The 23,788-nt window shown below is 45.9% G+C and overlaps 1 protein-coding gene across 2 annotated transcripts; it reads right to left on the bottom strand.

The window, feature by feature from the left end:
* Positions 1-17,282: 17,282 nt before the first annotated feature.
* SAT1 (spermidine/spermine N1-acetyltransferase 1) lies at positions 17,283-19,983 on the bottom strand. Of its 2 annotated transcripts, XM_062488076.1 has the most exons (6): positions 19,716-19,982; positions 19,512-19,563; positions 19,344-19,427; positions 18,111-18,212; positions 17,983-18,023; positions 17,283-17,802 (listed from the first exon to the last, which is right to left on the bottom strand). In XM_062488076.1, exons 1-6 carry the CDS (start codon positions 19,779-19,781, stop codon positions 17,632-17,634), a joined length of 516 nt encoding a protein of 171 aa, XP_062344060.1. In that variant the 5' UTR covers positions 19,782-19,982; the 3' UTR covers positions 17,283-17,631. The 2 variants fall into 2 exon arrangements, with proteins under 2 accessions (XP_062344060.1, XP_062344059.1); XM_062488075.1 differs by having other exon boundaries at positions 19,344-19,563; positions 19,716-19,983.
* Positions 19,984-23,788: the final 3,805 nt, after the last annotated feature.

Raw genomic sequence — 23,788 nt, 5'->3', positions numbered from 1 at the left:
CTCTTGTGTTTTGTCTGAGTCCCCCCCTCCTTCCTATAAAGTCCTCTGCCTCATCAGTGCCAGCAGGAGGTGTGTAATGAAGCATCTGTGAGTTCCTGTCTGGTGGATGGATGGGAATGGAGCTGTTAATGCTTGTTCTTGTTTTTGCTTGAATGCACAGCACAGTGGGAACCAGAACATTACCGTGGTGGGAACCAGCTATAGAATAACTTGGCTGTTTCCTTATTCCCAGCCAGGGGAGGGGAGGAAGAAATGATGTGGAGGGAAATACAAAAGGATTTCCAGCATTTTGAAATCTTTGCACAATAAAACCCTTTCATCATTTGTTACAATTTCCATGAGTCTCTCTTCTGCGGCTTGATGCATTACAAGTAATTAAATTACTGTAATCCAAGTTGCTCAGAGTATTTAAAGCTGTGTTGGTGAGCCTTAAATGCTCCTTAATTAATCAGTGAATATGAGGAATGGGGGGAGGATAAGATGAAATACATGTTTGTGTGATACATTAACTTTCTAAAACGAGCAGGGAAGAAAAGGCAAAGTAAATTAGATTCTAAATGCTTTTAAACATCTTTGTTATTCCATGGTTAGGTATTACTGTTTTTGCATGGTTAGGTATTCCAGCTGAGCATATTCTGCAGACTTTCAGAGAAAAACAAACGGACCTTGGCAGTGTGAATGCCAGGCTGTGTGGGCATTATAAAACAGGCCAACTCTTTTTTAGCACAGGCAATAAGGCATGTGGTTGCCTCAGGCAGAAAAACAGTATCTCCCAACATGTTCAGTGCATGTTTTTATGATTGTTTTAGGCTGGTAAAGATGTATGTTGATATAGGGAGCAGAGTTCTTGCGTGGGGTTTGGGAGGTGTGTGTGTGTGGTTTTGTTTTTACTTTAAACTTGCCAACATAGTTTAAGCAGGATTGGGAGGATCAAAGTAGTGTTTCTGTCAGTAGTGGAAAGGAAACTTGGGAAGTAGAGCTGTAACTGCTCTGTTACACCACTCCTGTGGTACAAGCGTAGATTTGTTTCTGCCCCTAAAGATAGTTCTTCACTTACATATTCTCATATCACATAGAGAATAATTACCATAGAATTAGGAATACAGCCTTAGATGTCTGTTTTTTTCCCCAGTTTCATATTATTTCAATATTTGGCATATGCCATATTGGCATTTAAGGACATGATTTACTTGGTAATTCAGTTATTTGTTTACATATACACATGTGCATTTTAAAAAAGCCTGGGTTAAATAAATATCACTTAAATGCTTTTCACTTGATCAGATCTTCATTCAGCATATTTACACTGCTGCTTAAAAATGTCCCAAGTGATTGACATCAAACTGGAATGCTTTTATCTAGCAGGAAATGACTGCCTTCAAGCACCTGCATACACACATGACAAAGAGATGGTTCCAAAATGTGAGCAAAAGACAGCCTTAGCTGGAATCCTTTCCTTATGTCTTCTGTTTTTTATAACTACAGGAAATTAAAAAAAAAAACTCTCACGCTGGTAAGAGCCCAAGAGTTTGTAAACATTCAACTCCCTTGGCACAGACCTTCCTAATGAGGAACAGGAGAGGAGCTGACCACTGTTGATACCTATGCATATCTATGTATTTGTGTGTGCACACACATGGAACTAAATTGTGCATGCATGTGTTATGTTTTGCCTGACTTTGCCTGTGGGTATTACAATGTAGGCTAAAAATTGTATATTCCCCACCCAAGCATTGTGTTTGGTCATCCTTGCACTTGAAGCTTTTTGGCTTGGTAACTGGACTGTGTGCAGCTGAAACAGTGTTCTCCTCTCAGCATCCTTGGCTACACTGGCTGCAGCAGAGGTTGTGGCCAGGTTGCAGTGCTCCCTCTTAGAAACACCATCTTTAATCTGCAGCATGTGAAAGTTGTAGAACTGGAGGTCATCAGGATGGCCCTATGTTGGGATGAGGATTCTTGTAGGCAGCATGTCAAAAGTGACAGTGAAGCCTCTCTGTTTGCTAGAACAGGCATCACCAGCATGGAATAATCCAGGTAGCCTGGGTAAATGTGCACAGTTTTGCAGCCCTCAACACACAGGATTTTGCCACAAATGTTTGTTGCAAAACTCTGGTTTAGTCTCAGTGCTCTGACTGCAGGAGGCCCCAGACACAGACTTCACAGCAGTCATAATTCAAATGTGGAGCATTTGTCATTGCATCTGTCACCTTCAAGGAGAGTGGTAAAGACCAAGATTGGTGTGGAAGGAATTGTTTTTTACCCCTTAAGAAAACAGTGGCCTGGGTGTTGCAGTGATTTGTTACTGCTGTTTATTGGCAGAAAAACCTCAGCGTGAGTGTATTTGCTTCTGGACAAATAAGAATTACTGCATTTGTTTCTTTTTCCCTTTGTTTTGTTTTGTTATGATGATTTCTGTACCTTCCTATGCATTCTGAGCTACTTCTAAAGCCATTTTCATAACAATAAACTGCTATTGATAAATAGCATTTTGGCTGTTCAGGCATGCTGGGAACGCTTGCATGGCTTCCCACTGGACCTTCCTGGATGCAGCCTCTCACAGCAGCGTTGGTGTTGCACCTGGGTGCCCTGGCAGCTGCCTAGATTAACCAGCCCCCTTCCAGAGGGGTTTTGACAGGTACAAAAGCTTCTTGTTTACAAGGAAAACATTTGATAACAATATCTAAACTACAAAGCAAAAGTTGTTTTAGCAGAAAAAAAGTAATGTTTCTAATTGTGCAACAACCCCTTGTCATCTTAAGTCTGTACCATTATCTGATTCTGGTATCTTTTGACTGGGTAGGGTTCTTAAGCTGACTGGAGCTGGCAGCTTTCTTAGGGTCCCTCTGGCGAGAGGAGGATCACAGCTGACTGCTTACAGTGTGCCTGGGAAATTGCTATGGCACAGCCTGAGCTGTGCTTGTGATCTCAGAGCCTTTGTGCCCACTGTAAAAGGAACAGTGAGGACAATGGGACAGCTTAGTCAGGGAACATCTCTTTTTGTTTATAGTATGATTATAAACATTCACAAGACTCAAGAATTTGATAGAGGCTAAAGCTAAAGGATGCACTTTAGTCTGAGTGTCCAGCTCTTGTCAGCAGAGTTAATCTGAAGTTCATAAGACAGCCTGTGAAGTAGCATGATGGGTCATTTGCTCCACACTTTTTGGCTGAGGGGACAGATGCTATGGCAGGAAGGCTGTTGGTGCGGTGCTTTGCCCACTGGGGCTGTGTGGACAAGTACTGCCGGAGAGCAGCACCTCATCTTTTTCCAGGGGCTTGTGCAATATGCATTTTAAGGGAGTAGTGAGTTCAGCCCCTGCATGCCCGGATAAAAGAATAACCTCACAAGGAGAACTTAGTTTCTTTCTGCTTTGGCCGTTACAGTGTGAAGCCACAGGACCCAGCACGTCCCGTACCAGAATCTTTCAAAATCCGCTGTTCTGTGTCCCACTGCATCTAAATCTTCCATGTCTTTACCTGGAGTACCTTCGTTCAACTCCAGGGCGCAGCACCCGTGCCTTTGAGGAAGTTTAATCGGTTTCTTTGAACTGAAAGTGAGCCACATTCAGCTCTTGGCTGGGAGGCTGAGGAGAGGAGGGCAGGATGCCCCGAGCGGGGTGCGCCGCGATGCTCCTTCCCTGCCTCCTCTCATCTTTACCCCAGGGATGGAGGAAAGCTCTCACTGCCCCGGCGAAGGGGGGAATGCTGAAGCACCAAGCCAGAAGTGTCTCCGTGGCTGTATGCACGTACCAGCTAGGGATCACGGGCAGGCAGCTGGAGACGGCCCTCACCACTACAGTTTTAGCTCCTCTCTTGTTGTTGTTGTTAAAAACGGTGTACAGAAACATGGGGAGTCTGTGTATCAATCCTCAGTGAAAAGAAAAGAGATTCTTCCCTTCGCCCCACCCCCTGCCCCAGATTAAGTTCACCAACGTCCTCTTTGTAAATTTAGCAAGCTTCAGACTCACTTCCTTTTGTCAGGAGACCTGAAAGAGCCATTTCCTGATTCGTACAGGGCTCTTCTATGCGCACACTAAGTGCTCATTCATGCCGTGAATCATAAAGGTAACCTCAGTTCAAAGCACTGCGCTGATACTTCGGCGTGGGACCAAAAGGGAAAAAAAAAAGTTTTATAATTCAGCGCAGCGCGTGCTGAAGTCATCTTTGCGTTTGAGGAGCGGCGCCAGGGGGGTTTTGATCTTCTCTCTTAAAAGCATCGTTTACAAACTGCCCAGACTAAGACGGGCTGGTAAAAGCACCAAAGCCAGCCAGCCCAGAGGATTATGTTTACTGTCGTGTGCCAGGCTGGACACATTTTTCATATCCTGCCAGAGACGAGGAATGGCATCAGGAGCTGCCAGAGTCCGGCTCGGCCCCGGCGGTGCCGCACACAGCGCCTCGCTCACACCGAGCTCAGTGAAGGTGCTGGGGAAAACAGCTCTGCCACGAGCACAGGACTCGCTCTCCTGTCTGTGGTTCACTGGGAGGTCAGTGAGGCACGGTCTGTTGTGTTTATCTCTCCTGTACTCGCCTCCGGGTTCATCTGACAATGAAAGGGATGAGCTGTTACTGGCTGAAAGAAGAGAGAGATGTGCACCGCTCGCCTCTCTCTATCCCTGCCAAGAGTGAGAGAGAGCCAGTTCATACATAATATTGGAGTCTTCTGCCATTTAGCAGCTTTTGCACAACATCCAACTGTACAAGGACACGTCCCTGGGGTGGAACAAACTTTGGCTGTACTTCTGCCTTGATGGAGTAAGATCAGTATGATCTCTTCCTGCACGAGAGAGCAAAATACACAGATGCTAAAATCAGAAACTGTGTTTTGACAAAGAAGAAAACAGTAAAGGGGAAGATGGCTTAGCTTGTGGAAAAAAAGAAGTAACATAAATGCAAGTGCATCCTCTTTTACTACCACAACCCTTCTTGAACTCTTAAAAAGCCAGATATTCACCAGTCACTTTTAAATTTTATTGCTTTTACAGTATTGTCCTATTTGCAGATAAGGCTAGCCTGCTAAGGAGACTCTTGTTTGAGGAATGTTAGAGGAGCAGTGGTATAAAAGCACTCTCTGCCCTGGGCTAGCCAGCCTAGGGTGACTCACACCCAAAAGTAACAGAACTATGGGAGCAAAAAGCCCAAATGATTTTAGGCTCCCAGTGGGTGAGGTAGAGTGCAACACAGATGTGCAGGTAGAACTCTGCATACCTCAGGCCACAAGTCTCTGAACTAAGAATATGATGTGCTGTGATCAAAGCCTGATTTTTGTCCTGGAAGGCTACTACCATGAGTAAACCCATAGCCACCACTTGTAAGTAAACTGCAATAAATAAAATCATAACCACAAAGGAGGTGTGAGGTGGTAATTTTAATTAGTAGTCCTGTGCAACTTCCTATATGTTTGTATTTTCCTTGTGGAGTGAAATGCGTAAGAGGAGCAGTTTTATTTGCACAAGAGTTCTCCACTCTCTGCCTGCAGCTGAAAGACTGCTCTGCCTGCAGGAAGTCTGAGGAGCATTGTGAGACCCATCTGGTTCACCTGCCAGCTCCAGAGGGATGCTCCTAGAAAACAGAAGAGTTCTGCAATATCCTTCCCGACTGGAAAAGTGGGACCCTCTCTGATTCATGCAGGATCTCAGTTATGGGATTCCTAGGCAAAAGATTCTGTAATGTTTTTGTATTTGATTGTTGCCTTAATTCTCTGCAAAAACTTGTTTTCTCTCAGCTTTTTTGTCTTGCTGTGTGTGTGAGCCCTCTCTCTGGTAGACTTTCCTGGCCTTGCCCAGAGCACCTCTGGTGCTCTTTCTTCTCTTACCTCCGTAATTGTCTTGAGGAATTCTGGCACCTCATCATCCCTGCTTTCAAGGTTTCTCATACATCGATGCTCAAGCTCCTCATATATGGTTATCACTAGCAGCTTTTATCACTTTGGGATTTTGGAACAGTGTTTCCTTAAAACTCCCTCAATTACTATTTGGAGAACTGGAAAACAATAGGCTCACTCTTCTTTAAAATGCAATTTATTTTAAACATCAAGGTTTTGAGCCAGGTTAATTTTTAGTGATGATGGCTGTGCTGACCCTGAGCTGCATCTGACCTAGTGCAGGGGACCACAGCTCTGCACCAGCATGTCCAGGAGCACACTCCTGGTGCTCCTGGAGCCCTTACTCCTACAGGTGCCTGCAGGTTGTCATCCCTGTGCTGTGGCACAGCAGCAGCCTCTCCCCCCTTGTGGGAAAGGCTGCAGATTTGGCTGGCTGTCCCTAAAATCCTGGAAACATCAGCTTTGCAGCAATTCTGGTGCCCTGCACCCTGAAAGGGTGTTGGTGTGCCTTGTATAACAGGGACCTATTCAAGGTTATGAGTGTTTGTTTATGAAGAGGTTAGCATTGTGTTTGTTTTTCTAACATTCAGTTTCCTGCTCACGTGAAGGCAGCTACAGGAGACAGCTGTCCTGACTGGGAACATTGTGGTACCCTTGGCCTGGTGAGCTTCTCAAACCTGACTTTCCCTCCACAGTGAGTGCAGGTTGGTACAAGAAAAAAAAAACCAAAACACAATCAAAACAGGAGTGAGCAAATGTGCACTATAGTTTGGAAAGGGCAGAGAAAACCTACAGTGGAGTTTTTTATGCACGGTCTCCACTGTTGATTTTCTCCCTGCACTTTTCTCCTTTCTCCCCTTTCCTACTCCCAGCTCAGCAGTACAGTTGGAAGGGGCCACTCACTTCTCCCCAAGTTAAAGCTTAAGGGACATTTTTGTGGGGGACTTCCAGCTGTGCAAGAGGAAAACCTGTTTCTTCAGGATGCACAAAGCTGGAGGTTGGAAGGCACCCAATGGTGCAGCCTTTCCAGCCCTGATTTCACTCAAGGTGCTACAGTAATGCCAAAGTCTTGTTATTGTATTTCATAATGAGTTTTATTTTGACTGCTCTAGGTGATATATTCTTTAAACATATTGATGTTTAAACATTTAAACTTAAGGAAAAGGAAATTAATTTGAGATTTGAAATAATTTCATAGAGAACAACTTTCTTGTAGCAAGGTGATCAAAAGGGGTCCTTGCTTCTGGGGTGGAGATTTAGGCACTGATTTATTCATCTGTTCTATGTCATTTGTCCTAAAAAAGGAAAGAGACAAGCAAAATTGTGTTTATAACAAAGATGTTATCAGAGCCTTCCCAAGCATGCCTGTACCATTAGAGTGCCTTAATTCTCTTTATAGATTAACAAGGCTGAGCCAGCGTTATCTTACTGAAAACATAGACACAACCAATATGTCATATGATAATCCCAGTGCAGTGGTGGTTTTGGATTGATAGATGCTATTAAACACTTTGCTGGAGAAGTGCACCAAATGTTTCTCCTGGGGCATTCTTGAAAGTTACCTTTGATCAGGCACAGCACAGGTGAGGATTTCCTGCTGAGCCCCAAGTTACCTGGACGCTATTTACCTTCAGATGAGTCAGGGGGGTGAGGGGTTGTCACAGGGCAGGGAAGCACAGACAAAACCGAGTGTTGCAGAACCTCTGACTAAAAAGAAACTGGCAAGTGTTGGGTGCCTGACCGGAATTTTCAGGGCTCAGTTGCAGGAGGTGTTGCTGGCAGTGCTGATGTGAGCTCATGGGGTCAGGCTGCACCGAGCTGTCTTGGGAGGAGATGGCCCAAGTAGGTCCCAAGATGATGCTGAGCCCACACACCCATGCATCAGGTGACATGGGCAGCCCAGAGGAGCACAGGACCTCCTGTCTTTTTCACAAAATAAAAGGCATGGGAAGAAGCCCAAATGGCACCCAGCCACTGCCCTCCAGGAAAAGAGAGGAGACGGGCTCATTGCACTGAAGACGTGGCTCAGCCATTAGTCAGCCCTGCCACAGGACTCTGTGGGATGTGGGCTCTCCTGCCATGCCAAACCTGTAACACCTCCAGGGAGGCAGCCAGCAGGTACCAGCTGGAGCTGCCAGTCCTTGCTGTGGGGACCAGTCCTCACCCTGCTGGGACACAGTCAGGGACACACTGGGGTTCCTGATGGAGCGTGGCTTTTTTTTTGGCTGGACAAAGGACACAAAACATGGCACTTGGCTGCAATGGGTAGCAATTTCCAGAACAGAGTGTGTAGTACACACTTCTTATTGGTGGTTGTAACAGCCTCTTATTTAAGTCTCTAGTCATAGAGTTGTCTCGAGAATGAAACACTTAAAATAATTTTATATAAAAACGCAGTGTTTAGTGTCTTGAACACATTTTCTGTAGAATTCCTTGTGATACAGAACAGAATAGAGCTATTTCAGTTGGAAGTACCTACAAAGAAGATCTAGTCCAACAGCCTGACCACTTCAGGGTGATCAAAAGTCAAAGCAGATTATTAAGGGCATTGTCCAAATGCTGCTTAAACACTGACAGTTTTGGGCTGTTGACCACCTCTCTAGGAAGCCTGTTCCAGTGTTTGACCACTCTCCTGCTAAAGAGGTTCCTAGTGTCCAGTCTAAACCTCCCCTGATGATTCAGCTTTGAACCATGTCCACACATCCCATCACTGGATCCCAGGGAGAAGATCATCACCCCCCTCTCCACTTCCCCTCCCCAGGAAGCTGTAGAGAGCAATGAGATTGCCCCTCAGCCTAGTTTTATCCAAACATTGAACAGAATAGGCCCTTGCACTGAAGGAGCACCACTGGTGACCAGCTAAGTGTAGCCCCATTCACTACAACCCTCTGAGCCCTACCCTTCAGCCAGCTTTTCACCCAGCCCACTGTAATCCCACTCATCCCACAGTTGGACATGAGCATTAGAAGTTCACTGCTACACCTTTAATGGAAACTACTCAAAAATTTATCATGATCAGGTGCAACTCATGTACTATTTATGCACATTATCACTCAGGTACTAATTGTATTTGCTGTGAATGAAGTCAAACTCCACTGTACATCTGTGGGAAAAGCTTTTTAACTATGGCTTTAACGGGGCAGAAGAAGAGGAACTCACATACGTGCGCTCACTCACACGTGATGTGAGTCACACAAGACTCTGAGACTATGTGATTAAATAAACTGCTCTGAAAAAATGGGGATTTACATTGTAGTGTTGTTCTGCTGGATGTCCATGGAGGTTGTTCTCAGGTGTCACAGGGAATCAAGACTGATTTGAAGTCAGCTCTGGACGTTATCCTGGCTGTGCTTGCCTGGTTTGGGGTGGTGGCTGACTTCGCAGTGTTTTGGTAAAAGAGACTCTCTGGAAAAAATATTGATGTTTCATGCCAGCTGCGTTGCAGAAAGCTGTTTTTGGGAACACTTGCTGCTTCACCGCAGGGCGCTGTGTTTCTTCACTTATAAAACTCAGTGTATGTTTTACCCAGAGTGCTGGGACGTGGCCTGTGAGACAGGCAGCCAAGTGTGCTGCTATCCACAGTGCCATAACACACCCCTGGCCTGTCACGTTCCATTCCAAAAGCCTCTTCAGACAAGGCACTTCCCTGTCTGAAGTTGGAGCTTCCTTTCCCTGTGATGCAGAGTAGCTGCTGAGGGGGCCCAGCAGCAGAGCAGACTCATTGTCAGCCCTCTTCTGCCCTTGGCATGCCCAAAAGCCTGGGGAGGGACAAACCCATGCTTGCCTCCACGTCTGTGTTTACCTCAGCGGGTTTCTCCTCCATCGTGCTCCCACCATGGGCCACACTGAGGCCACAGCTGTGACTCTGGCTGTGGTGTCCCTAAATCCTGACTGTCCCAGCTCAGCCCCGCTTGCAGAGAAGCTGCCTTGGACAAACCCAGGCTCTCCTCAAACACTGTTTGCCATGTCATGAGACTGCTGGGGCTCAGCCTTCCTGGAAAAGGGTGCAGACTAGGCATTGGCTGGCACGGTATGTGTCCATGTGTGTGTGTTGGCAGGTGCTGAGCCTGCAGGTGTACCCCACGCTGCAGCCAGGCAGGTTTTGCTGGCTGCAGTATCACCAGAAACAACACTGGGAGGATTTGACACTTGGAGTTGTCTGTGGTTGTTTCCCCAGCATATGTGTCTCCTGTGGAGTACTCGGTGCGACCTTCAGTGCAGAGCAAGTACTTGGGCACTGAGGGATTGAGAGCTCAGGGACATCTCCATGCCCCTCTGTTCTGTGCCAGCTCCCACAGAAACTCTTCTGAAACATCCTGCAGGACCTGTGATGAGCTTGGTGCTATTTAGAGCTGTGTAAAGTAAGGCCACCATGGCTGAGCTTGGAAAAGATAATGAAAGAGAAGGACCAGCTGCAAGTGCCACTGTCCCCATGTTGCTGGAGCTTTGCATGTGCAGGACAGCCCAGCCAGCTGAGGGAATGTGTCTGCACTCTGGCAAGGGGTGAGGGCTGGCCCAGCACAGCCCACCGCATGCTGGTGCATCTAAACCTGTTATTGCAAGCTGCACATGCCTGAGGTGCATTTATATTTGATTTATATTCTTTACTTCTGTAAATAGGAGCATCTGATGCTTTATAACTTATATGAAAAGACCATCACTGCTTGGATCCAAAAGGCTCAATGGTTTCTTTAAGAATAAGCAGGAGATAATGTCACATCCCCCTCTACACCTCTACTTGTTTTTAGACTTGTGTAAAAGGACCTTTCACTTTTGCAGTCCTGTGCTTATTGCAGAAAATACCCCAGCTGAGAAACTAGATGTAAGCCTGTGTAAGGGAAGCCCCAGCTGCCCAAACTGCTGCAGAGGCTCGTGGCTATGGGTGCCTAGAAGCAAACCTGAACCTGCCTGAGAGTGAAGCAGGGATGTCTGACTGTGTTGAGCTGCGGGGGTGAAAAGTGCTTTGTCTTTTATCAGCAGAAAATAGCTTGCTGACACCAAGCCCAAATGGCAAGTAAAGGAGATCTGGGGTTCTGAGTCCCTGCAGGACTTCCGTAATCAAATTTCAAATTGTGGCGATGGCAAAGTCAGCATGCAAATACAGAATAGTTTTATTACTTTGTGCTGAGAAAGTAATCAACCCATGCCTATAAATTCTGAGTATTTGCTTACGTAATTTATTTTTGTTTTCCTTTGGGATTCTTTAGCCTCATCCTGACTTCACTGTCATTTGGACCAGCTGTACTTTGTAATGCAGTGGACTTTGGTTTATCACCCTGTTTTACAGTCTGGCAGCTTTACAGCTTTCAGAGATATGTAGTTACATAAAATGGGTGTGCTTTCTTGCCTGGTTAAAGAATAGCCACTATCTCTCAAATTTTCATCTGGTTTTGTTTTTGTTTAAAACTGGATTAATAAAGTGTTGTTGCTGCCTCCATCTGCCAGTTCTGCCTGTTGCTCTTCAGCAACAAATAATTCCTGCTCCAACACCAAAATTAATACTTGCTAATCCATTAAGTTATGGCTAATGACAACAATGAAAGGTAAAAATAATCCAGAAATTATTAATATATCCCAAGAATTTGCCTCTCAGATTTCTGATTTAGTGAAATAAGTCTTACAGTTCTAATTACATTATCTGGAAAAAAAAAAAGCCTAAACTGTTTCCCTTGATGCTGCTTCCTCTGTTGGGTGTGTGACTTCCTGTGGCAGGCTGTGGTCAGCCCCTGCACCTGGCCTCCTTCAGTGTTGCAGATGTCTTCTCCTGCCTCCTTTTTAATTTACATTTTCTGCCCCAGTGGGAAAGCTACACCTCTGTATGGAGGTTCTGACCTCTAGGAGTGGTGAATGCAGAGTTCAATCCATCCCTATACATTAACTCTGAAAAAAGACCCATATACCTGCAGTTGTGTCTAAAACACACTGAGGCTGTGGTTGGAAATGTCCTTGTACATTTGTGCTAGGCCGTGGCAGGAAGCTGGCTGGGGAGGAAACCCAAATCCTATCATGTGAACTGATTACAAAAGGCACGAGACTACAGACCAAAACTACAAGTCTTGTTTCCTCCTGCACAAAGTGTGTGGTGGTGTTTGTGTGTTGGTGACTCAAGTGGGCCAAATCAGAGAGATCACAGAGAGCCCAGACTGGATTTTGTTCATCATGAGAGCAATAAAGCAAGCCTGTTCAAAGGTACCTCCACAGTGGTATCTGGATGTCCAATTATAGTAACCAGCTTTCCAAAGTCTCACCCTGCAGTTTTATCTGTGTATTTTGAAAATAACTCCGCAATATCCAGTTACTTGGAAGCACTGATGGGCTTTCATGTGGAAAGCTACTGTCCCTCTCATGTTATTTCCTGTGTGGAAGAAAGTTTCTAGTAACAATTTCAGAGATTCATGTCCCATCCCTGCACAGTGGGTTCTTGGAAGGTGATCTGGAAGGTGTAAAGTCACCTCATCATACTGTACAGCAAACTTACAGGAGAGGATGGGTACCTGGTTTTGTCTTACCAAAGCATGCTATTTTTAGTCTGTTTTAGTGGAGAGAAAGGAAACAGTTAAAGAAAACAGAGGTTCCTTTTTTCCTTTGAGTAGATGTGACCACCTGACACCTGCTAGCTGTATCAACAATCAAAATATGCAAAGTTCAAAACAAAATAAACAACACTATTTACCTGGGAGCAGTTTCTGAACAGGGTGTTTGTTTTCAATCCTCACAAGCTAATTATCCCCTGGGGCTTTTGGCTCTTGCTTTTGCCTGAAGTAAATCTGTGAAATGAAACCGAAACCGATTTGAAGATGGAATTTCTTCCCCCTCACTTACTATTTTCAGTTGAGGTGTGTACCTGTGCTTATTCTGTTATCAAACAGAGTGTTTCTGATAGCAGAAAATGTCAGAGTTCAGCAGGGCAAGGCGTGAGGGTCGGGAGAGGCACGTCTCCCAGTGCTGCACTGGTGTTGGGCTGTGCTCCTGCCCCAGAGCCCACATCCACTCTCTTCAGCCTCACACCATCTCCTCCACGAGCTCCCTGTGGGGACAAGTCTGAGCTCCTGGTGGGTTCTGGAGCCCTCCATCAAGGTGGTATTTACCAAAAAAATGTCTGGACAGCAAAAAAAGTTAGCCAGGACTTGGTGAGAGACCAAGAATTCACCTGAATGGCAAAGTCAGAGCCTGTTTTGAGTTTGCAGCGAGATTAAACATTAGCAGCAGGCTCGGTGCTGCTTTGCTGCTTGGTTTCAGGCGGCAGCTGAGCCCTTCGTTTAAATTGCAGCAGCTTCTCTGAAAACTGAGCTAAAAAAAAAAAAACAAACAATTCAGCAACCCTGCCCAGGCAAGCAAAACAACCAGGCACAGACGAGTCCGCTGCGTGAGGTGAATTATTCAAACCCGCAGGCCTGGCCAGGCCCACCCGTCAGGCCCCCAGCGCTCCGGAGCTCAGCTCTGCTCCCCGAGGGAAGCGGAGGGACAGCCCCGGAAAGCTTCAGCAACCCGAAATAAAGCTTCTGGTCAACTCCAAGAAAGGGAGGCACTACACACACCCCTGGGCTGCCCTCCCGCCCGAGGCAGCGCTGCCGGGCGGGGAATTAGGCCGAGCTTCCCCGAGTCCCGCTCCGTAGGGAGCTGGTGTCTCCCTGGGCTGACACCTCCGCTCCCCCGGGCCGGGCTCCAGGACAGCGACTCTCCCAAGACAAAACGCCGTGCAGGAATGCAGTCAGGCCCCCGTCTGCTCTTTCACAGGAAACGTTTGCATCGGCTTTTTTGAATTACATTGACAGCAAAGGCTCTTCACAAGAAGAGGGGAAGGGGAAGGGTTATTTTTCTCACGTATATTTTGTTCTAACTTACGTAGGTAAAAAAAGCCTCCTTCCATGCCGTCGCTATGGCTACGGCTCGGATCACTGAGCCTGTGCACAAGAAGAGGCCAAGCGGAGAGGGCCGCGGGCCCGGCGCTCCCTCCGCTCGCAGCCGGGACGGTCCTGACGCATCCTCCGGCCCAGGGCTGCCCAAGGCCACCCTTCTGTCCCTTCCCCATGGGAATGTGGAAACTCTGCCATTGCGAAATGTTCCGCTGGCTCAGCCTGAGGAGAACTTCCCGGGACATGAGTCTGAGAGGACGAGCGAGGAGGAGCTTTGCACCTCGGCTCCCCGGAGATGTTATCAGCGCTGCTAACACTCGCTCCCGAACCCTTCCCCGGAGGCAGGCTCGCTGCAGCAGCGAGCGGCGCTACGCTGGCTGACCTGCAGGGCACACGGCGCGCAGGCCAGCCCTGTGCCTCTGCCTGGCGGGTTGCCACTGGTGGGACGCCAGTGACCAGCTCAAAGCCGGCTGGTACTGCTCAGCCCCCAGCATAGGCTGACACTCAGCCTGGCGGTGCGACTGTGCTCCTGGAACCGAGGAAAGTCACACCAGCTGAGGCTTCTCCAGCGCCTAAAACCACAGAAAACACTATGCTGTATGTGTCGACTGTAGTTCCAGAGGCACTTTGGTTCCTTTTGTAGCTTGAGAAAAAGTTATTGAGGGAATTTAAAACTGGCCTTTCCTTGACCCACAGCATTACCACATCACTGTTGCAGACTCTCTTACCAAAACCATGAGAATACTTATCCTGGTTTAAAAAAACCTGCCTCTTAGTAGGATCTCAGCAAAAGTCATATCTGAAAGATTGGTCCTTGTATTTCCTTTCACGTGTGAATGTTTAAGATTTTCCCCATTGGTTAGAAAAGGTCTCATTTAGCACTGACTCACTTGTTTTCTGTGACTCCCTGAGAATCTGTTGCATCAGAATTTGTTCAGAAAATGCAATGGTAAGCCACATTGACAGAAGACAAACAAGATATGATAAACAATTTTAAATTGATTGAAAATTTGATTAAGCTGCTTACTTTCCTAATTATAATGCCTAATTAGTTAGCTTGTTCCATTCAGTCATGAAGCTTTGATAGCTTTATTGTGCTCTAGAAGTCTGGGGCCTGAGTTTTAAGCAGGCCTGCCCTAAATATCCAATGAACTGTTAATTTCAAAATAAAAACACTCAATCTGCTGTACTAGCAATCGCATTTTGGTCTTATAAATGGAGCCAGAAGCACAAGCTTAAAATAACTTCAAAACAGATTGCACTAGGACTGAGATGCAGTAGGTATGAAATGCAGGAGGTTAACGTAGCTCACAGACTAACCAGTGAAGTTACTACATCTTCACCAGGGAGAAGATACAACACCCTGATGCTCAGTGAGAATTACTAGAGACCATCTCCTCTTTCCCATTCTGCCTCCATCACCAGTTCTTGGGCTGGTTCCTTGTGTGTGCTTGTTCTCTCTTTCTTTAGCCTGCTGAATTCCAGAAGAGTACATTCTCAGCAAATGTAGGGAGGTTTGTAGCCTAGCATTTAATCTTCAGCCAAGTGAGAAACACAGATTTCCACTCCCCTTGGGGAGGAGAGGGGTTGAGCTTCAGGCTGCTGTGTGTGGTATGAATTCTGCCACAGCAGCTGAGGTGCTGCACAGACAGGACAGTCCCAGAAATGGATGTTTCTTATGCAGAACCTGACATGCTCAAAGTAATTTTTGTGACAGAATCCATGCTCAGTCCAGCTGAAGTTAGTCCAGATAAGCACTGGAACTGTATCACAGAACCATAGAATGGCTTGGGTTGGAAGGGACCTCACAGGCCACCTCCTAGCTCCTCCAAGGTCAGGGATGTCACCTATTAGACCAGGTTGCTCAAAGCCTCATCCAGCCTAGCCTTGAATGCTTTCAGGGCTGAGACATCCAGAACTCCAGGCAGCCCATTCCATTGCCTCATCCCCCTCACAGTAAAAATTTCTTCTTACTAGCTAGTCTAAACCTGTCCTCCTACAGCTTAAATCCCTCTTGCCCCTGTGAAAAGTCCCTCTCCAGCTTTCTGTAGCCCCTTTAGGTACTGGAAAGCTGCTGTCTGCTGGAGTCCTCTCTTTTCCAGGCTGAGCAGCTCCAACTCTTTCAGTCTGTGTTCATGGAAGAGGTGCTTCAGCCCTCTGATCATCTTCATGGCCTCCTCTAGACTCACTCCATCATGTTTTCATCCTTTTAATGTTGGGAACTCCAGAGCTGGACTCCAGGTGAGTCTCACCAGAGTGGAGCAGAGGGGCAGAGCCCCCTCCCTTGACCTGCTGCCCACAGGGCTTTGGGTACAACCCAGGGCATGGTTGGTTTTCTGGGCTGTGAGTGCACATTGCCAAGACAACATTGAGCTTCTTGTTCACCAACACCCCTGAGGAAGAGCTACCTTATGCTGTCTCCCAAGAGCTTCTGTATTTTTTATTAGTGTTCTCAGTCTTGAGGCAACAGCTGACAGCCAAACCTCAGACCTGGGGAGAGCTGGCACACCGCTGACTACACATCAGCTAAAAACAAAAACAGAAAGTAAGAACAGGTTCGTGCACAGCTCGCTGTTGGCCCTGGGCAGAGTGATACCTTATTTCTACAATTTGTTCAGCATTTCCCATGGCTGAAGCACTCACTGCCCACTGCTCTCTAGGATGAGGAAGCACCTTCCATGCAACATAAAAATGCAGTGACCAGCAGGTCTAAAACCTTGTTTTACTTAAGCCAGTTTATGTTACAAGGCAGCTAGGTCTCTTTCCTTCCTTCTAAGTGAAAGCACTCCTGTCCAAAAAAAGCCTTTTATTGCAGGGTTACCAGAGAGCAAGAGGAGAGCAGCACAGAGTTTGCACACATCCACTTTCACCATCAACTTAGGAGAGGAGCAAACACTGTATCACAAAGTTTTTAATTTGTTTCAAAGACAACTAAAAAATTGATGAGCAGCACTGTTTTCACCTGCTACTGTGCAAAGGCCTAAAGACACAGGGCTGGTTTCCTACTGCTCAACACAGGACTTACAGCTCAGCACAGACACTGAGGCTCAGCAGAAATGCTGAACTTGATCTGAAATCATGATCAGAAACCCACACCACCAGAAGCATTAGAGTTCAGTGGTTTAAGAATCACATAACAGAGCATGTTGTGGGGTTTGTAAATATACTTTCATGTAACCAGTCAAACCAAATTTTTGTTACTTAGGCCTTGAAACCACATCAGGATGCATCTTTCTCTTCAAGGCTATGCTTCACCTTCCAGCTGAGGTGCTCTGCAGGTAAGTGGAAGTCCAAAGCTCCAAACTTTCTGGAACAGCTGTCCAGAGAGCAGCAACTTAATTTAGGGACTCCAACCATACCTGAAAAGATAGGCCACAAGCCAGAATGCCCTGCAGCACCAGGGGTTGATCTAAAAGCCTTCCAAACACTAAGGTGCTCAGAACCTTGCCACCAGGTCCCCCTAGGCACACAAGTGCCCTTTTATCCCACTAGGACCATGACATCATTTTACTTTGGGAAGGTTGAAGTCAATCCAGTCTTTTATTAATCTGCATGTTATTGGCTAGAAAACTTTGGGAGAATTAAAACAAAAATTACTGCCATAAAGTGAAAACACTATTTTATTTTTATAAAAGGCAATAATTAAAACAAACCCTACCAGTGTGTACATTGTACACATTTGAATGACACTTACAAGAATGAAGTTTCCATATACAACGCTTACAAGCCCACACTGGTAAAGGATGCACACAAGCACATGCTGAACTTCACAGATGTCTCAGCTCCAGACAGGGTACCATTACTCTACGGCCACACCTGCACTGCCATTAGCAGTATTAGCATCCACACTACTTTATTCCACTACAAACTGTACGTACACAGAAAGCAAGAAGGAGTTTATTCAGAGAGCACATATACTCGCAGAAAGAATTTATTTGCTGGAATCATCTCTCACTCTTCTGCTGCCATCTTCAAGAGATACTCTTTGTCAATCTTGAAGAGCCTCCAGCCCTCCTCAGTAGACAGATCTGAGGCGCCCCTTCTCTTGTAGAACCTGATGGAGGGTTCATTCCACTCCGCAACCAGGAAGTGCATGCTGCTGCAGCGGCACTTCACAGCCACCTGCAAAGCCAAGGCCACACAGTCACAGTGACAACCCAGATTACTCAGCAAGTCATCGAGTTCATTCCAGCAGCCACTGCAGCCATTTCTCAGTTTACCAGACTTTAGGCAATGTTTTAAGCTTTCTAGAGTCCTGCCACCTCTTTTAATTCTTGTTTAGACTTAGCACTTAAGACATACCTGACTCAAGTTCTTCAGAATTTCTGACCCAATACCAAGTCCTAAAAAAACAAAAACCAAAAGAAACCTAAGTCTTAAAAACACATAAGCCCTACGGGTAGCATCTCATCTAATTCTGCAAGAGGTACCTCTGTACTCAGCCATCACATAAAAATCTTCAAGGTACAGCAGTTTTCCAATCCATGGATCGTAAGTGAAGTAATACATGGCAAAGCCCACAACGCATGTTTCTGAAACAAAGGGTGTAACTTCAGTTAAAAGGAACTTAAAAGGTAAAAATATTAAGTCTTACATGCATGTTTAAACATAGAGCTTCTCTGGGACATGCAGACATTTGATACTGGGTTACAGTTACAGAAGTTCGCAAATAAACACACAATTGAAGACACAAGTTCTGACAAATCTGTATCAGCCTAATAAAAAAAACTGCCCTGTCCATACTCTGAAATCCTCAAAAGCGCTGCCAATATGGCCTTTTTCTACAAAATAATCCACACCCTACTGATTCATTTCCAGTCTAGAAGACACACAGCAACTCACAATCTAGACAACTGGCCCAGCTCAGCTTCCTTCGGAATAGTCTGTCAAACCCTGGTCTTTCCATGTATATTCCTCAGTAACTACTGTGACAGAAGGCCTATTTACAGGCCACCTTTACAGCAGCATTTCAAGCACTTCCACTGAGCATCATGCTGTTTTCTTTACTTTCAGCATTGGGAAGTAAAGATAAATAGAGCTGTGCTGCAGCTTCAATTATAACTCTGTGGCTCAAGAGAAGAGAAACCAACTCTTCCAACAACAGCCCACTCAAACAAACCCTAAGTATTTTAACTACATCTGCCATAAAACTCTGCACATACTGTAAGAGAAACGTGCAAACAGGTTTCTGTCATCTACTGTGTCTTTGGTAAAGGTTTGGGAATAGCACTTGTCCCTGTAGACCTTACCTCATATTATGATCATCTACTTTATTGTGTAACGGATCTTTTAGTTACCTCCCCGCCCATCCATGTACACAGAAGGGCCATGTACATGGCGAAGCTAGAGACTGTAACCTGAAGATTGGGGACAAATTAAAGAAAAAAATGTGATTCAACAGAATTACATAAAGGTAAGTCAGGGTCAAACAAGAAAAGTCATTTAATAATTGGAGTCAAGCACATCATGTTATACCTGATCTCCCATGCTTCCAGGATTAGCAAGCACTTCACCAGAGTGCCACTATACATTACTGAATTTTACCAGTTAACCTAGTTCTCCTACCCCAGTCCACTGATGGAACCTCATCTACAATTGTTAATATTAAACTAATGATGCTTCTGTGTATTTAGTGTCAAAAAATAAGTATCAGAAAGTCTCACCTTTAGACGACCACTGATCTTTCGGCACTTCTGCGACCAGACAGTGGTAGAAAGGGTGCTCGCCAAAACCATCTTCAAGCAGCTCTAGAAAAGTAGAATACACACGCACCTGAGTCACAGGCGCTGTCACTCGGCCGCAAACCGGGTGAGCTCTTGCAGGCTCCGTACCTTTCTCAGTTAGCACCACTTGGTCCTCCATGGCCTCGTATTTCGCCAGTTCCTGGAAGACAAGGAGGTTGTGAGCGGCCTCTCCCCGCCTCCCCCCCCTCCGCGATCCTTGCGCAATACTTTGTTGTGCTCCGGCACCGGGCAGCGCTGTCCCGCAGCGCTGTCCCCCCGCCCTACCGGGGCCGCCCCGCACCCCGTCCGCACCTTGATCAGTCGCAGCAGGTCGGGACAGTCCTCAGGACGCGCGGCGCGGATGCTGAACGAGGCCATTTTCGGCGACGCTTCCCCCTGCGGCCCCCTCGGCTGACGAGTCCCCGGTGTGTGAACAGGAGGAGAAGCTGCTTCTTCATTCGTGTCCCGGGCGCGGCGGCCACCTGCGGTCAGTCAGGCTGCGAGCATGTCCCGGCGGCGTTCGGCTGCTGGCGCTCTCTGCTCGCTCCCGCTGCTTCTCCGGCTCGGAGAGTAAAGTAAGCGAGCCTCGGCCGCCCAATTTAAAGACATTCTCGCTCCGCCTTCCCCGCCCACCAGCCAATGGGAGCGCCTGCTGTCCTCGCCCTCAGCCAATGGCCGCGCCCCTCCCCGGAATCCTGCCCGGGCCTGCCAGCAACAGCTGCGGCCGTCTCGTGACTCGCCCTCCCCCCTCCTCGCGCGGCGCCCCCTGGCGGGGCGGGGCGGCGCTGCAGGGCGAGACCCTGGCGGCGGGACCGACCCTCAGGGACCGCGGCACCGCCCTCAGGGGCACCGGCACCGCCGGCACCGCCAGCCCCTCTTCTCCCGGCATCGGCTGCAGCGGGACCCCGAAAACCGAGCCCGCCATGGCCCTCAGCTGGGGGCTCTCCCCTCGCGGGCCCCCCGTTAGGGGCCGTGGCGCCGCCCTGGCCGCAGAGCGCGGGCGGCGTTGAGGGCACTCGGTGCACCGCTGTGGGGAGGGAGAGGAAAAAAGCCGCAGTGTTTGGGAAACGCGGAGCAGTGATCCGTGTCCAGCCCTGCGCGGGGGAGCGTGTCTAGCACCAAGGTACGCTCCCGGGCAGGAGCGTCCTTACAGAAAAAGGTTGGAACCGCCAGAGTTTAACATTGGCTGGCACACGCACCGTAACCCGCCTGACTGCAGGGGAAGGGGTTGTACTGGGAGAAGCATGAAGGAGTGGGTTTAAAGCAGGGGGATCTGCCGGTGGTCTGCCGTAAGGGATGTTGCGATGCCATCCCGATGGAGGTATGGATGTCACTGTGGAGAGAGGTGGGTGTGCTGAGGAAAATTCCACCTGGGTAGACTCAATACCATGACTTTGGAGTATGAAAGGATGGAGGAATTATCCTCAGCCCTGCCTGTCTCTGGATATTACCTACTGCTGTAGGATACTGCTGTAAGCTGAGGAACGAGCTGCACCATGACCTAGATGACCGTGTGGTCACCGTGTGCACCTACCAGCTGGGCCACCCAGAGAAGTGCAAGTCTTTGCCATATGTATGGTTTGCTTTTCACCCTCTTCTATTAGCTGCGCATCTATCATGTACATTCTTAGATATTGTAAAGGAGCTCTTTGTCTTACATTTAGCTTAATCAGACTTGTTTTAAGAGTGGTTTGGGATTTGGGAAGACACTAAGTCGTGCTGCTGACTCTCACAACACACACCCCATTTCTTAATGTATCCAACAAGCTACAAGGTTGGCCTCCACTTACATAGCACAGAACATGATACTGCAAGAGGATTGTATAAAGAAGTGTGTATAGAGTGTGTGTGTTTGGGTGGCTGGTATTAGCACACAGTGGAAAGTGCCTGAAGGCCTGGGAGAATAATTTAGGATTTATGCAAACACCCTAACTGGCTCAATTTACCCTCTACTGGAGCAAGAATAAAGATGCCCAAAGAACAGAAGAATTTCCGTATCACTAAGTAGCTGCAAGTGGCTAGTAGTAGAAAAGTTAAAATTTATTTCATGAGTTGTGGGTCTGGAAATCCCCCAAGACAGGGCGTTTAGTAAGGGAGAAGGAATCTGAATAAACTACCAAAGAACAGACTCAGCCTAACAACATACTTTTAATGAATACATATTTTTTCATTCCCTAGAAATTATTAGACTGGGATCGGAAATGGAGAATACTGTCTCTGTGAAAGACAACAGCCTTTGTGCTGTCTCAACTCTCTTTGTTTTTGCATTTCACAATGAGGAAGCCACACTATCAGGAAACCTACTGCAGTGTAAGAACACAAAGTTGCCTGGTTTCTTTCTTCTCAAGTCAGCAAAGTCACATGATTTAGAAGTTGAAATCTCAGCAAAAAAAACACCCAAACATATGCTCCCTTGGCTGTTTTTGAAAGTCCTGCTTTAATTTGCTCAGAAATATGCTGATACTGTGTTGCCCCAAGTTAAAACAGTTCATTGGATTTAGCTTTCAAATTCACAAGGCAGAAGGAAAAATATTAAAATATTTTAATGAAGTGTCAAGAAAAGTTTCATGAAACAATAGGAAATGCAGAGAATTTAGTGAAAGAAAGAGGAAAATTAAAAATAGCTAATTAGGATACCTAGGTCTCAGAGAATGTAGTACAATTATTTAGTTATGTATTATTAGGGGTATTTTTCCAGGATAAGTAAGTTTAATAAGAATGGTATGAATATTTTACGAAAAGGTTTTCCAAAAGAGTTCAATTTGTGAATTAACCAGACTGATTTGATGTGTGTTTTACAGCTTCTTCCTTTTGTCTCAGGTCTGTTTGACTTTGAGCAGGTTTCATGTCATCTTGACATAGCTGAGGCCAGTGATGAAATCTCTAATGATCCTTCAGTGGTCACAGCCTGTTGATCTGCCCTTCTCTCCAAGGAATGAGTAGTGGCAAGTCTCCTGAAAAGTATGAACATTTTTTTAAATTATACAAATATGCGTGCTGGCAGATGGTTAGCAAACATGTTCAAGGTAAATCAATGTTGAACTAATGTGTTCCAATGAAATATGCACTGAAGTCTGGGGTTGCTCACTTCTGTACCAGCCAGCAGCTTTTTCATGCAGAACCTGCTGACTGTGAATCCATCTGCATTTCCACCAGGAGGGTTGGACTTCAGTGTTTGAGAAGGTAAAATGGTTAGAACTATCTACAATGCGTGTCATTCTTATTATTCTTACTGTATCTTCTCCTTAAATATTACTCATAAGAGAAACAGAAAAAATTGGGCAAAATAGCAAGCAGCACTTTATTTTATACGGGAACTTTTATAATCAGCTGTTAATAAAAGCACATGGAGCATTACATAATGACTGAGGCAAGTCTTCACCACATCCTGCCCAGAGATGGAGGTCTTTTCTAGTCTGGAGATACAGGAAATAGCCAAATCAGTGCCCCCAGTTCCTTTCACGGCAATGCAACTGAACAATTTATTCAGAGAGATATGAGACCCCATCTGCACTTCTAGCAAAACCATGTTTTTATTTGCATCTAAATTTTCTAATGTTCTCTTTCCTTGGAGAATGGACAGTGAGGCTCAAAGTCAGCTTTCTTTCTTTACCAATCAACTAATCAAACTAATTTTTGATTTCCTCCTTCACTAGGAAGATTCCTTGCATTCCTGTATGAATGCTTCTCTCATGCCTCAGAGGTTCTTTGTTTGTAATAAATAAGAGAAGAAAGAGAAAACTTCCTTATTCCACATTAAAATGTAGCAACTTCATGATTTTTGTTTGTGCTAATAAAAATTTCCGAGTATTTAAATACAAGTTTTATGTCCTGTCAAATCTCTGGAGCAAAATACCGAAAAGGCAATTAATATTCAGTATTGACCTGTAATTTTTCATGATTTTGGACATTTGGGGTTCCCTTATCATTTTCAACTGAATGTTTTCTTCCTAATCCTTAGATCTTGCATTGATGAGTTCACAGTTGCTTCTGATGTTTTATTTCAGCCACTTAAAAGTACAGTTTATCAACACTAGGCTGTACATAGAAAAATATTAATCTCTGTCAGAATAGGACAAATACTAAATAAATACTGCTTGAGCTGTGCTCAGAATTCAGGGTAAATGCAAAATTAACAGTCTTATGTGATAAAGCTACATGAATTTCCATATGCTGGCAATAGAAGGACCATAATTTTTCTTTATTGTCTTTGAAAACATATTTTGGATCAGTAGAACCCTATTTCCTGTATGATAATACATTTTATCTGTAATTCGTAATTATGCAGTTTAATGAATTTGGGATTTAGACATAACTAATTATCTGCCTGAATTAAAAAATTGCATGTATCATGTGTGCAAATGATTTGGGGTATAAAAAAAGTT

The sequence above is a fragment of the Cinclus cinclus genome, chromosome 2 (genome assembly GCF_963662255.1).
Source record: "Cinclus cinclus chromosome 2, bCinCin1.1, whole genome shotgun sequence".
Taxonomy (NCBI): domain Eukaryota; kingdom Metazoa; phylum Chordata; class Aves; order Passeriformes; family Cinclidae; genus Cinclus; species Cinclus cinclus.
The sequence above is the reverse complement of the archived record's forward strand: the minus strand, read 5'-3'. Positions and strand labels throughout refer to the sequence as shown.